This window comes from Anopheles arabiensis, chromosome 3 (genome assembly GCF_016920715.1).
Source record: "Anopheles arabiensis isolate DONGOLA chromosome 3, AaraD3, whole genome shotgun sequence".
Lineage (NCBI taxonomy): Eukaryota > Metazoa > Arthropoda > Insecta > Diptera > Culicidae > Anopheles > Anopheles arabiensis.
The window spans coordinates 91,364,209-91,377,919 of NC_053518.1; the positions used below are offsets into that span (position 1 = coordinate 91,364,209).

Genomic DNA, 13,711 nt, shown 5'->3' on the forward strand with positions numbered 1-13,711 from the left:
GCGTTCTGCTTTCCGTTACAGTTTCCTGAAATACTTCACCAAATTGCTAACCATCCGCTCGGCGCTGGAACACAGCGGACGGACGTTCTGCCTGAAGGGGGGACCGTCAGCGTCGTCTCGTCGGTCCGGTCACGTCACAGGCCCGAACGATGACGACGACAACCCAGCGGACGCTTAGCAGCTAAGAGTGTTTTTCCCATTCTTTTTGTTTTGTTTTGTGTTGTTAATGTTTCATTGTAAGAAATGCGCCATATATCGTTACATTATTTTGCTCCCCGCCCGCGAAAGCACCACTGACTCCCGTAGCCCGGTGTTTGCAGTCACGCCGTTTCTTTTCCACGTCAAGTGCTTCGCTATACTTATGCGCGTGATTGTGTGGTTTCCTCCCCGTTAGAAAGACGGTGCTGAGTAATGATCGATGATCTCTTTCTCTCTTCCCCTATCTTATCTCGCTACGCGTGGAAGACGTGCCTGCATGACTGTGTGGCATGACTGTAGCGTACTATAAATTCGTTTTTAAGGTAGTACATGTTTCATCCATCTTCTCGCACCGCGCTGGGGACTACGTAGCACCCGTCTTGTGACAAGTGAACACATTCAGGCAACTGTATCAATTATGGCAAGCAAACGAACGAAACGGTCGATCGTACGATCAAGGTTGTAGTGGGGGGGTAAAGCAACAAACTTACAAAACCAATCAGTTGGTGTGATTTATATCTAAAAGTAGAAGAGAGGATATGTGCGGCTTTAGTGGGGTGTCGTTCGACCGTGTCCCGTTGCGTCTTTCGGGTGCGTGTTCGTGTGTGTGCGTGTGCGTGTGCAATAGAAAGTATGCAAGCGAGTCGATGCTGTTACATGCAAATGGGAATGGATCTGTCGCTGGAATCATCATCATCGCCCGTTACCATTATAATGTCATTTAAGAAAGCTAATGTAGCGAAGGAAGGAGACACGTTTACCACGTAGTTGTACTATTGCCATTAAATCTACTCTCTATAACGAAAAACAAAAACAAAAACAAACAAAAACTATCACATATATTCCTGCCCGAGTCATCGGTATTTGCTATTCATTCCTATAGCCTACACACAACATTAACATTATGTAAAAAGTATCGCAACCGGTAATAATGCTAGGCACACGCGCAAGGGTTTCCCGGCACTGATCTTACCGACTTTGCCAGAGAGTGAGAGAGAGTGTGTGTGTGAAAACAGCAAGGCAAAGGCACTCTCTCATACTGTAACTGTAATAGTTCTTGTTCCATCGCGTTACTCTCCTCTATCCTATCGACTCGGTTCACTAGTGTTTTTTGCTAAAACTTAAAATCATCGAAATATCCTAAACAACGACCACATCTCTCGTGGAGGCGGAGGAAGGAGCAGCTGCATCGATTGTTCCATAGTCTATGCTACTTACAGTCACGATACTGAAACTCGTTAAACGCCGCTTCTAACGGCGCACACTACCATAAGAAATGTACGAATGGGCGTAGTAAGTGATCGATCCCGTTCTGGTGGATCGTACCGCGTGTGTGTGTGTACCGCACATGTGCGCACGCATCGTTCGCGGAAGGGAGTGCGGGAGTGTAGTGGTGAAACACGTGGTGTAAGAGCTGTAGATAATATACACACACTCAGATGGTGCTTCCAAAAAGAAAGAAAAAAACGTAGCAGTTGCAAAATTAGCCTGTAAGGATAACCACATTTGCTCGACGATTCGCACCCATGCATACACACACACACGCACTACCACAAGCGAACAGGCGAAGGAAGGCGAGGCACAGGCCCGCAAACGTGTCAATATACAAACGTGAATTTAGAAGTGAATCCGTGAGCAAATTACAACTTGAAATCAAATTATACATACCTTCAGAACGTTTACATACACAAATCTAGCAGCATTACAAGGGAAAAGCGAAAAGCGCCCATAACGATAATTGGGGTGAATGACGCCGCAATACTCCTCGCGTTTACGCAAGCGCGGCTGAACAAAGACAGAGTACTAACCGAGACGGCCGGGAGAAAGGGAGAGCGAAAAAAGAAAAACCACGAGGACAATATTTAGTATTTTCAGTGCAGATTAATACTGCATTTGTTGCGTAATGTGTAACAATAAAGGGAAAAAGGCCTGGAATGAGGCAACGGGGAGGCGGATGGTGGGTACTAGAATGGCGCAACGCGAGGCTTGGCTTGCCGAATGGGCTACTACACCCTGGTAGAGCGTGTATTTTGAATGGCGATCGTGTAGTTATGTACGTTTAAAATATCGATCATCAACCATAACGAGTTCACACACACACACACGCGCATGCATGCATACATTAGCTAACGTTTACATTGTACGGTTTACCCACTTACTGCTGCAGCCTGCGGGGAATGCAACACCTCTCTAACTACTATATAGTAGGCTGGATGGAGGCTGGTAGTGCAGAAATTACTGTGCTGTCTCTTTTGCGGAACGGTTTTTAATGTGTAACTTAACTAGTAGCCTTTGGTTTTAACTTCCTTTCCTTGGTTGAGTTTTAGCACGTGCGTGCGCGTTTCGGGTAGATGATCGAAACGCGACACATTACAATTTCGAATTCGCGCCATTCTATCGTTCTTTTTTTACGAACACTCCCTCCTATGTTTTCTTTTGTTTTAGTGCAAATTCTTTCGTTTAATTTATTTCATTGTGTATCGAAAAGCTTCTAAAATAATCTTTATTTATGTGTAGTAGTCAAAATATGTGCCGCGCATGACGAGAGGAAGAGAGAGAGAGAGAAAGGGATTATACTAATTGTGTATCAAAAGGGGCACGATTTAACTGCAACTGTAAGTACACAAATCTGCATTTCGGACACACTGATGGGTTTCTTTTCAACTTCAGTGAGTAAAAGAGGGCTCAGTGATTAGAATGCAAGGAGAGCAGACAGGAAGGAGTGAATTAACGGTCTGAGTGGTAAACACGGCAGATAGGATGGACGGTAGGGAGGTCCTCCTCGTCCTGCGTATATACTAATGCACAGTTTGTGCGATGTAACAGCAAAGCAAAATGTTTCACAATCGAAAACGAAAAGCCCCACACACTCCCAAAGGATGTAAATGCGCAAATTGAGGCGGCAATAAACAACAAAAACAACCAGGCAACGAATGGACGACTAATAATAAGGACGACAGAGCCTGCTAGATGTTTTGCTTGTATAGAAGAGCATTGCAAAGATGATGTTGTGGATACAGTTACAACAAAGTAAAATACAACTCAAAACAACCAAACAGAGATTGTGGAAGTTTTTTTTATGTACTTTTTTCCCGATTTGAGAAATTGTATTTGTATGCGCCATTGAGTTGAGTTGGGGATATATTTCTTTTTAACGGTTTTGCAGCAGTTTTATGTCTTAGTTTGACATACTTACCTGCACCTTTCCCGCTGTTCACCGCTAATATTCTTCAACGTGCCACAAACGTGTTGACTAAAGAAGCGAGAAAATGGATACGGGTAGTTTTTTTTTCGGTTGAAAATAAACATTTTATTTGTTTCTGCACTCTACCTACATCAACGACGATAATAAACTTTTCTTTTTATTCGCTCTGTCAATCCGCACTGGATTGAGTGCGGATTATCGAATGACGTTTTGACGTGTTAATATCAATTTTTTAATCTTAGTTTACTACTTTTCACCGAACACCTAATGAATAATGAAAAACCTAAAAATTGATTGGCCGTGCTCGATTTCCTCAGCGTATATTATTTCCATAAGATCATCGTAACTATCTGATCTGATTTCCACTGTTGGTGCGTTCAGATACAATGGAGCGTACTTTTTTGCCTCGAAATCTCTAACCGTGGCGTGCAGTTTGGCCAAGTCAATCATCTCGTTGCGCGAAGCATTACGCTCCTCGACACGAGCGAGCAACAACCTTACCGGCTGGTTATTCGACTTTACCTCCTTCAATCGCGTGACAACGTTTGTCCCTTCCAGCACATTCATTGTGCGTACCGTGTCCCCGATCAACTGGCGTTCATGAATAAAAAAGCAAAGGTACCAGGTGCTTTGCTGCTGTTTCATACGCCAAGTGTCCAATAAATGAAATTTCCTAGCCATGAAATTGCCTCGATGCCAAACATGTGTAAAGGCGTTAACACCCAACCAACCGTCGAATGAGGAGGTCTTGGTAAATTCATCGTACAGCTGTTTGAAAACATACTGCTCCAGCTTGGCTGCACCATCCTGGCATATCAGCGTAGGGCAATGGCTGAGCACGTTCCATTTGCAGGTGTTCGGAACGCTTGCGTACTCGTCGAATGCGGTGGGACGAAAGACTGAACCGGTCCGCATAAGCCGACCAGTGGCTTCTGCACAACCATGTCGCATCGCAACATCGATCGGTGTCGCTTTGAATACAACGGTACTGAATAGGGTACCGACCGCTGGTGCATGCTGCATGATCTCTACCCAATCAAGCAAATGGTAGGCCTCTACGCCCGTATTATACAACGTGCTAAGCGTGTCTGCCAGAAACAACGCGTCTGGACTATGGCCTAACTCATCCACTACATTGGACTGGATATGGTGTGGAAACTGTCTATACGCACGCCGCACGCCGTGCGGCGCTCCCGTGTTTGATTCAAAGTATGTACATTTGCATATGACTATACTGTCCAAAAGCGTTCTCACCCTTCCCATCGATGGGTGCACATGCGTTCGGTAAAAGGACGCTACCTTGGGCGATAGAAGATTTTCCGATAGCCAAGATGCCGCATACAGTTCCACAAACAGTTGATGATTGAATATTGGCACACCATTAACGACACCTTTAAACACGCCGCGCGATTTAAAAATGCTTGTGCGCAATCGCTCCATCAAACTGGTGAACTCAGTTTCATGTGGAGACAGCAGTGCCTTTACTGTTTGCTCGCCGAAGAGCGTGCACATTGCGAGCATGCCTAGATCGCACGTATGCCTTACTATTTCAAAGGCGGAGTTTTGGAAGATGCATGCGGCCCTACGTATAGACGAAAGATTTCCGGTGTAATATCGAAAGCTATTAAAATGTTGAAGTAGTTGATATATAGTTAAATATCTAGGCTCAGCTAGGAAGTCTATTAACTTCCGCGAAATGGTAAAATTTTCCAACTGCAACATATTGGGCATCACGGCAACCCATAGTCGGCAGAACATTTCCAAGAACAGTGGCTCTGCTAAGATCGATTTGTAGCAGCTCGGTACAAGCCGATTAGTTAGTAAATAGAATGTGAGGGACAGTTCTTTTCGCTGCTCCACTGATAGCAGTCCACAGAATTCAATGTTATCCAACTGCTTGTTAATGTGTGCGATCTGATCCGCGACTGAGTACGGCTTGAGGTACAGCGTCTCGCGTCGAAACAAATAATCAGGCTCCTCCGTACGAGATGTGACGTACAGTCCTCGCATCGTCTTTTTAGTGGCAACATCTTGTAGGACAGTGAACATGTTCCATACTAAAGCCTTATCACCTTGCGGCAATTCGTTGAATCCATCGAACAGCAGCCACAGTTCATTTGCGTTAAATTTCTCCACAAACAGGCGTAGCATTACTGTTTGCTCGAATGATAACGGACACGTACATTTCAGATATAATTTTGAGCCCGCAAACTTTAAAAAGCTGGAACATTTCTCTGCTGATTGTTCGGCGTCACTGAGCGCTTGCCGTCCACCATGAAAATAATAGCGAACTAAATTTCCTATTTGGAAATTGGTAATTACCAGCGAATGAAAGTGGACGCAAAAATAAATACGAAATAACGTTTGTATCGCTTGCTGCTGTGGTGCCATCCAGTTGTTACCAGTTTCAGACTGCATTCCCTTCAAAATGGCGCTTAGATAACACGAATGTTCGGTTACACTGAATCGTACCACCCACCAGGCGGGATTGTACTGCTCGATATATTGCGCCAACCAGCGTAGGTAGGTGCTCTTGCCACTGCCGGCCGGACCCACGATAAGCAACATTGGGATGTGGTCATCATCCAACAGCTCATGTAAATTTTCTTCGCTATATTCATAATCAACCTGCGGCTGTAGCGGTATACTCCTTAGCCATTCCTCCTTAGCATCGGAGAAAGTGTCGTTAAACTCATGCACAGGTACGTAGTCTTTCGATTTTTTGTCATAATAGCTCAAGAATCTGGCGTCCCATTCCGTAGAGTAACCTTTTTTAAAATTATCGAACAAATCCTCGACATTGGGCGACGACATACTCTGTAACAAATCTTTAACTGGAGTTAGTTTCCGCTGTACAAATATGTGCTCATCCAATATAAAATCTAGTTCATTTTCAGTCGGATTTGCGTTGAATTTGTTTAAAATCCAAAGTGCATGACTCAAACTGACCTCTGTATCCCCTACATTACAATTACAATAGCTTGTTTCATAATCATTCTCTAAATAGACTGCAAACAATTTACTGAACGGTACTTGCGTTCCAAACAGCTGCACATTTTGTTCGAACGCCGTGCTGTAGTCCTTTTTCAAATCTCCCAGACTGAAATGCTCAGCTCGATGCTTTTTTCCAATCTGTTTCAAAGTATCGTAACCGGTCATTTGATCTCTTTTGTGTTGATCTCCACTGCCTACTGAAACTGCTTCCTGCTTCCGACTCGGACTAGGCTTATCTTGCAGTGAGCTCGCTTTTAGCTGTTCGTTGCATTCGTCGGTTGCTTTTGCCAGACTCTCCATTTTACATTCGTCGGTTGCTTTTGCCAAACTCTCCATTTTGTTCAATTGTAAGAAAGCAGATCTGTTAAGGAGTGGAAATGGTGGTAAAGAATTACACTTGTTTTGCCACACTATTTTCGACTGGCTAATTGTTGCCTTATTTACACACTGATCTATAATCTCAGAATCTCTTTTTCTTCTTGTTCTTTGGGGAGAAAGGATGTATTCTCTGTTAAACGCAGTCAATGTTGTACTTTCGCTGAGCAAAATAATAGAGCACAAACCAATTTGATCTGCTGCGCAAATCCACGTATTATTCCTTTCTTTTCGATCCACACACGGAAGCTGTCAGTGCGGCTTGATGACACCCTCTGTCCAAAGCGACAGAAGAAATCATTCCTTTTCGCGCATTTTCTTATTCCTTCCTTTTCCTTCCTACGGCAAATTTATCAAGCAGCTCCCCCCTGTGCAAAGCGACGGAAGAAATCATTCTCTTTCGCGCATTTTCTCAGGCCTTCTTTTTCCCTCCTACGGCAAATTTGTCGAGCAGCGTTTCGAGCTACCCATCCCTGGCTCCGCTTCCTACTCCTCGCCTGAGCGCGCTGTTACAGGTTTAGGCGGCGCTCTAGCAGCAATCGAACACGACATCCGACACGAACAAACCCATATAATCATATGGAGGTGCACTGTCAGACACAAACAAACAAACAAGACAATCATGTCAAATCCCATACATTTTTCATGTTCGATGTCGTGTTCGATTGGTGCTAGAGCGCCGGGTTAGATGTGTATGTGCGCCAGACGGCCAATCGCTGTTAGCCGTCGTCCGTGCTCATTCCCTCCATAGCGCTAGCTCTTTCTCTCGTGTGATCAATGCTCGCGAGCTGTTGTGGCGCTTAAAAAAGCCGTTAACAAACATTGCGGCGATTAAGTTGAATTTTCACAAATCAAACCAAAACAGCGCAATGAGTTCAAACGATGCAATGTAAAAATGACTTCTGAAATGAAAATGAAAATTTCAAAGGTTCAATCGGTTGTAAGATTTTACAACAGATGGGGCCATCAACCTATTCCCTTGTTTTAAAATGAGAATGTGTAAAATTGTGTAGAATAATGTAGAAAACATGGACAAACCTGCACCTCCATAGAGCTGTCAAAATTAAACATGGACGGGCTAATATTAGCATTGGACCAGTCCATGCACGTGCTAGGAGAGAAAGTAAATCTCGGGAGCGACATAACATGCAGCACACATTGCAGAATGACTGTTGCAAAACGCTGTAATTGTTATTTCCTTTGGAATGAAATGACTATAAAACAAATCCCAACCGTTAGCGCATTTCTTCAAACTCGCGGACCGCTTGGTACGGTTGCATCAGCACGAAACTGCTCGAACTCTTGCACGAGGCGTGGACTGTCAACTGTCAAACCTGCCCATGCGACCCAGCCTGATCGTCCGGCGCAGAAAGACTACAAAATAAATCAAGTCGGCAGGGCGAACGTGTTTCTGCTTCCTGCTGTGTGAACAGTAAAACGGTGAACAAAAAAAGCAAACTCAACCAACCGCTGCACCTTCTGAACTCTTTTACACTCGAAAAAGAAACACCGCAGACGATAGTGCAGCGCGTATTCATGGTGGCTAACAGTGGCGTGCGAGTGAACATCTTCCATTACAATCCGGAGTGAAAACGCATTTCATAACAACTGCAGCGGCAGCTTCAGTTTGTAGTGCATTGACCGAGCAGCAGGCAACGGGAAGAAGCAGTTGTTGTACCGGGCACACATACACCGCATATCTGTGATTTGGCACCGGCGTGTGACCAGTATGACGAAATTTATGCTTGCCAGGCGCTGCCTGGAGGTAGCGACCGATACGCTCGGCACGGCCGCAAACACCCTTGCACCCCGGCTATCGGCCGCTGGACCGTTCGGCTGGATGAAACAGTACCACACCCTGCCAGGGGGCGTACGCTCACCGGGCCGCCCCTATTCCACGCAAACCGACAGCCGCAAGTCCGCCACCCAGGGCTTTGACGATGGCGACCGTCCACCGGTCGATCCGGAGGCGGTGCATGCGGATCTGCTGCGCCGACTGACGAAGCTGTACGAGCAGGAGGTAGCCCGGGAGCTGATCGTGCCGCCGTTCAAGCGAGCCCTGCTGTACGGCGAGAAGGCAGCCGTCCGCGACCAGGTCGGCGATTTTACCTTCATCCAGCTGTACGAAGCGGTCAAACGATTGGCGGCTCAAATATCCAAATGTTGCGGTAAGTTTGGGTGAACCATTTTTTTTTTCTTTTTCGCATGATGCAACTTTTCCCTCAGTGTCGGTAAGGGTGTGTGCAGTGTTCCCGGCATGTGCATACAGTGCGTGAACCGGTTTTGCTGTACCTACGCTTTTGGAAAGACGTTCAAGGCCGTCGTCGATGGATATGCCGCTGGCGACAACGACCCGTCCGTAGAGGAGGGGTGCTGCTAATGCATTGTGGCGCCTGTCCCCGGGGGGCGGAAAAGCAGCACCAAAAATAGTACAACTGTTTTGCAAAAACAAGACATTTGCGCATCTTTCCTTTCCCCTCGCGTAGATCTAATCCCGCAAAAGGTAGGGTAAGAAGAAGGCGAACGAACAAACAACTCTTGACACAGTTGGAAGTCCAAGCCAGGCGGTGCAAACTGCGTCGAACTGAGAGCGTGCGGAGGGAGTCGCTCGAGCGTTTTGTGCGACATTCTCGAAATTTGAAACCTTGAACCTTTTCGGTGCCGGAGTGATCGCGAGCCAGCAACGTTGTTTACTAACTTCGCGCTCGATCTCACGGGTGAAGGTCGTTCAAATGACTTCATGTTGGATTTTTGCGTTGAGCGATAGCTGGATGATCGGTTGAATGTAGAGATGTAAGAATTGTATTTATCAGCAAGAAAACTTCAGTTCACTTTATGCATGGATGGGAAGATATTTGGGAAGGAAATGGAGCAGCTGAAAGTGAAAGGTAGTTTACACCTAATCCTTCCCTAGAGCGATCGTATTACGGCGCCACACAATCGTTGGTTCGAATTACCAAACGCGCGCTCTGTGCAATGTAATCATGTGGTAAATGATCGCGACATTTGCAACATACAAATTAACAAAAATAAGGACCACAGGTGTATGTGTGGCAATTAGGACAAAAAGGCTACTTTTACTACCTCGCTCGCTCGGTGGCCCTACGTGTGAATCAGCGCAAAATGTAAACAACAAGCAATAGGAAGAGAGGGTACTGAGAAAGGGTCTGTCACATTGCTTTCCCCCGCCATTCCTTCTCGCACCCCCCCCCCCCCTTCTACTGGGTTTTGATTTCTTGTGAGATAAGATTTACGCGATACGCAAACGGGCGCCGACCGGCTGTCGTCGGCCTGTATGTGTGTGTGTGTGTAGCGCCCCGTGACTGCTGTCGCACGACCAACGATCGGCGTCATAGTTCGCGCACCGCACGGCCACGGCCATCACCGATCACCGGTCGTGGGTGTTGATGGCGCGAATCCGGCTATTTTTAATGCACTTGAGCGTACAGCGTAAAAACGTTTAACGACCACCACTACTCAGGCCTCATTGACGACTCCTGTTTTGGTTGCAAAAACGGCAACAACAACCAACGGGAAAAGCTGGTAAAATGTCGGGTCAAATGGTTTTGCTGCCTCTCTATCGTCTATCGTCACCGCAATCGATGGTGTTGGAGCAGACGAACGAAGGAATGCGATAACCCGCCGCGCACAACACCCTCTTGCACGCATCGGTGCTGCGCGCCTCCTTCCCCTGTTTTCCACCCCTGTTGTGCATCTAAAGCTTTGTTGTTTGGCCTGTCTCAAACGGAATACACATTATTCATGCGAGATTAGCGATGGAGCCGTTTCGTTGTGCCGTTGTGCCGAGCTCGTCTCGTCTTGAAACGACGGCGCATTCGATTTGTGTGCGAATTTGAAATCGCCATTTTACGCTCGGGTGCTAATGAAACGATTAAATAGTTCCCCCGTTTTGCTGATAGTAACGGTCTATTTGAGCGCAAAATGAAGTTGGAAAAGAACTTTTTTTTATTAGAAATCATTCAAATAATAATTTTAAAATAACATGCTCTTTTTTCCTTCATATTTCATTTCGTCATCCAAACAGGTAGTGCTTCCCAATCTCGTGTGGCATTTCTCTGTCCCAACAATATCACATACGTGATCAGCCAATGGGCTTGCTGGTTTTCCGGGCAAGTTGGTAAGACCAGCCTACTGTTGTTTACACTACTTTCTTATTTACTATGAAATAATCTTTTCCATCGCTTACCTTTTTTTAGCTGTGCCCTTGAATGCAAAGTATCCGGCCGATCTGCTCGAGTACTATATCAAAGATTCCGATGCTTCGCTGCTGCTAACGACGCCGGAATTTCTGCCCCTGGCGGAACCACTGGCCGCAAAGCTACAGAAACCCCTGCTGGTGGTTAATCATGACCTGATCCACACGAACGGTGGTGTGGCGGGTGGTACGACGAACGGAGGGGACGCCGCCGCACCGATGGCCGACGTGGTGTCCTACCTCGATCCGACGAGAGAAAACTTGCTCCAGCTGAACGATACGCTCGTGGTGGAAAGCGCACTGAATGGGGAGTTTTATCGCGACGCGAACGCACTGATCCTGTACACCTCCGGCACGACCGGTAAGCCGAAGGGAGTGGTCCTTAGCTACGCCAATCTGGACGCTCAGCTGCGTGCCCTGGCGCACGCGTGGCAAGTAAGTGCGACCGATTCGGTGCTACACACGCTGCCGCTCAACCACGTGCACGGGACGATCAATGCACTCAACTTGCCGCTGGCCGTCGGGGCGAAGTGCGTCATGCTGCCCAAGTTCGACAGCAGCAGCGTGTGGAGCTACCTGCTGAACGTGAACATGACCACGAAGGAGCGCGTGAACGTGTTCATGGGCGTGCCGACGATGTACGGGCTGCTGATCCGCGAGTACGACAGCGTGTTCGGCAAGAACGCGCGCATGTGCGATTACGTCAAGACGCACTGCAAGAACAAGATACGGCTGATGATTTCCGGCTCGGCCCCGCTGCCGGGCAATATCTTCGCTCGGTGGAATGAAATCACGGGCCACCGGTTGCTGGAGCGGTACGGCATGACCGAAATCGGTATGGCCATCTCGAACCCGTACGTGCAGGATAGCGAGCAGCGCAGCCGCAAGCAGGGCTGCGTGGGAATGCCTCTGCCCGGGGTGAGTGTGCGTATCGTGGAGCAGGAAAGTGGCCGCACACTAACGCTCGAGGGGCGCGAAAATGAAGGATTTTGGAAGAGTGGAGCAGCGGACAGCAGCTCGAAGCAGCAGGAGGAAACCATTGCCGGCCAGCTGTACGTGAAGGGACGCTCGGTGTTCCGCGAGTACTGGCAGAAGCCGCAGGAAACGGCGTCCGAGTTCGAAGCGGACGGTTGGTTCCGGACGGGCGACACGGCACGGTACGAAAACGGCACGATACGCATCCTGGGCCGCACCTCGGTGGACATCATCAAATCCGGCGGCTTCAAGCTGTCCGCGCTCGAGATCGAAACGGCACTGCACGAACATCAGGACACGAGCGACGTGGCGGTGCTCGGCCTGCCGGACGAAACCTGGGGCCAGCGGGTAGTGGCGGTGATAAGTTTGCGCGACCACGTTGCCGCCGAATCGTTCAGCATTCCAAAGCTGCTGGTGTGGCTGGAACAGAAGCTGCCCAAGCAGGCCATCCCGAAGGAGGTCCGGCTGGTGGGCGAGATTCCGCGCAATGCGATGGGCAAAATTAACAAACGCGAACTGATCGACAGGTTGTACGGAAACAGCACCGCGACAGCAACGCCGACGCCGCCAGCAAGCAGTACGGCGGGAGACGGTAAACCCTAAGCTAACGGTAAACTGTTTGGAGGTCGGTTAATGCAAAGTCCGCGACCGCAACGCGCACAGCAGAAGGAAACGTATTTATATGCACACCATGCATCCGGCGCGGCGACAATGTGAAGCGGATGAGATGAGCTAGATAGGAAGGAAAGAGGGCAAAATAAGCCACGGTGGTCTCGTCACTAGTCACACACACACACACAAAAGCCCATCTTCCGCTTCACTCGGTCGCCGGCTTACCCGTGGCGGGAGGGAGGAAATGTTGCAAACTCCCATTGTGTCTCAGCATGCATTATTGACTTATATTTCGTTTGTAATTATGTTCTTCGTATTGTATCGTATCCTCCGCTCGCGGGCGGGCCCATCTTTCGGAAATTGTTGGGCGAAACCGGAGCAACGTGGAGATCGTGATTGGCGCGATGAGGGTGGGTGAGTGAGAGTGCGTGAGATTGGGTGATGGTCAGCATATATCATCATCACCCATAATCGGGTATGTGGGAATGTGAAACAAACAAAGCTTCTGACAACAAGGTTCCAAATTTGTTGACGAATTATATTGCAACACGCCTGTGTTTTGGTAGTTTTGTGTATTGGGTGTTAACATATCCGAATCAAATTATCGAGAAATTGTAGTCATTCTGGAGGACAACAATGTTTGCCGCTAGTACAGTACTTTGATTAACTGAATCTGAGTATTCTTTTTGAAGCAAGAAATGACTAATGAAATCTGGATAGCCTGTTTTAAGGCAGACTGCGCATCGGAACATACCGATACTATTAAAATTGAGCAAGCAATCCTCCATCATTCCACGAAGTAGGAGGTTGGTAGTCGTCACGACCATATTTATCGGTGTATTTTATAGAGTTGGGTTTTATGAATCTTTCGTTGAGATTCATTCACATGAATCTTCAGTGTTGAGTGATTCGAATCTCGGCGAAGATTCATGAAACTCTAAAGATTTATGAATCTTCAAATATTCAATAATCTATAACTTTCTTAAATCCATTAATATTCATATATATTTCCAGGGATTCATGAATCTGTCACAATTATTGAATTTGCACTATCCCGCTTAATAACATGCCCGTCGTGAGTTCAAGCCTCGCATAGATCGTCTCCCCGTAGCTAAACGAACTGTCCGGCTTCATGG

The 13,711-nt window shown here is 47.3% G+C and overlaps 3 protein-coding genes across 9 annotated transcripts in view; 2 read left to right on the forward strand and 1 right to left on the reverse strand.

The window, feature by feature from the left end:
- LOC120904593 (serine/threonine-protein kinase Genghis Khan) overlaps positions 1-3,258 on the forward strand; it is a 53,906-nt gene extending 50,648 nt beyond the window's left edge. For all 4 annotated transcript variants that reach the window (XM_040314687.1, XM_040314691.1, XM_040314689.1 and 1 more), the window contains exon 22: positions 22-3,258. The gene's annotated coding sequence lies outside the window, so the exon portion shown is untranslated. The remainder of the gene's footprint in view (positions 1-21) is intronic.
- A 208-nt stretch (positions 3,259-3,466) lies between these two features.
- LOC120904594 lies at positions 3,467-7,058 on the reverse strand. Of its 4 annotated transcripts, none has more exons than XM_040314692.1 (2): positions 6,846-7,058; positions 3,467-6,758 (listed from the first exon to the last, which is right to left on the reverse strand). In XM_040314692.1, exon 2 carries the CDS (start codon positions 6,731-6,733, stop codon positions 3,668-3,670), a length of 3,066 nt encoding a protein of 1,021 aa, XP_040170626.1. In that variant the 5' UTR covers positions 6,734-6,758; positions 6,846-7,058; the 3' UTR covers positions 3,467-3,667. The 4 variants fall into 4 exon arrangements, with proteins under 4 accessions (XP_040170626.1, XP_040170627.1, XP_040170628.1 ...); XM_040314693.1 differs by having other exon boundaries at positions 6,842-7,058; XM_040314694.1 differs by having other exon boundaries at positions 6,833-7,058.
- Positions 7,059-8,130: 1,072 nt separating this feature from the next.
- LOC120904595 (malonate--CoA ligase ACSF3, mitochondrial) lies at positions 8,131-13,140 on the forward strand. Its single transcript, XM_040314696.1, has 3 exons — positions 8,131-8,940; positions 10,818-10,910; positions 10,990-13,140. The coding sequence occupies exons 1-3, from the start codon at positions 8,502-8,504 to the stop codon at positions 12,564-12,566; spliced, it is 2,109 nt and encodes a 702-aa protein (XP_040170630.1). The 5' UTR covers positions 8,131-8,501; the 3' UTR covers positions 12,567-13,140.
- Positions 13,141-13,711: the final 571 nt, after the last annotated feature.

What these genes read in the sequence shown, in the direction of transcription:
- LOC120904595 (XM_040314696.1), top strand. Translation starts at nt 8,502, where the DNA reads ATGACGAAATTTATGCTTGCCAGGCGCTGCCTGGAGGTAGCGACCGAT. An exon ending in TCAAATATCCAAATGTTGCG is followed by an intron (nt 8,941 to 10,817) that starts GTAAGTTTGGGT and finishes TCATCCAAACAG; the next exon opens with GTAGTGCTTCCCAATCTCGT. An exon ending in CTGGTTTTCCGGGCAAGTTG is followed by an intron (nt 10,911 to 10,989) that starts GTAAGACCAGCC and finishes ACCTTTTTTTAG; the next exon opens with CTGTGCCCTTGAATGCAAAG.
- LOC120904594 (XM_040314692.1), bottom strand. Translation starts at nt 6,733, where the DNA reads ATGGAGAGTTTGGCAAAAGCAACCGACGAATGTAAAATGGAGAGTCTG.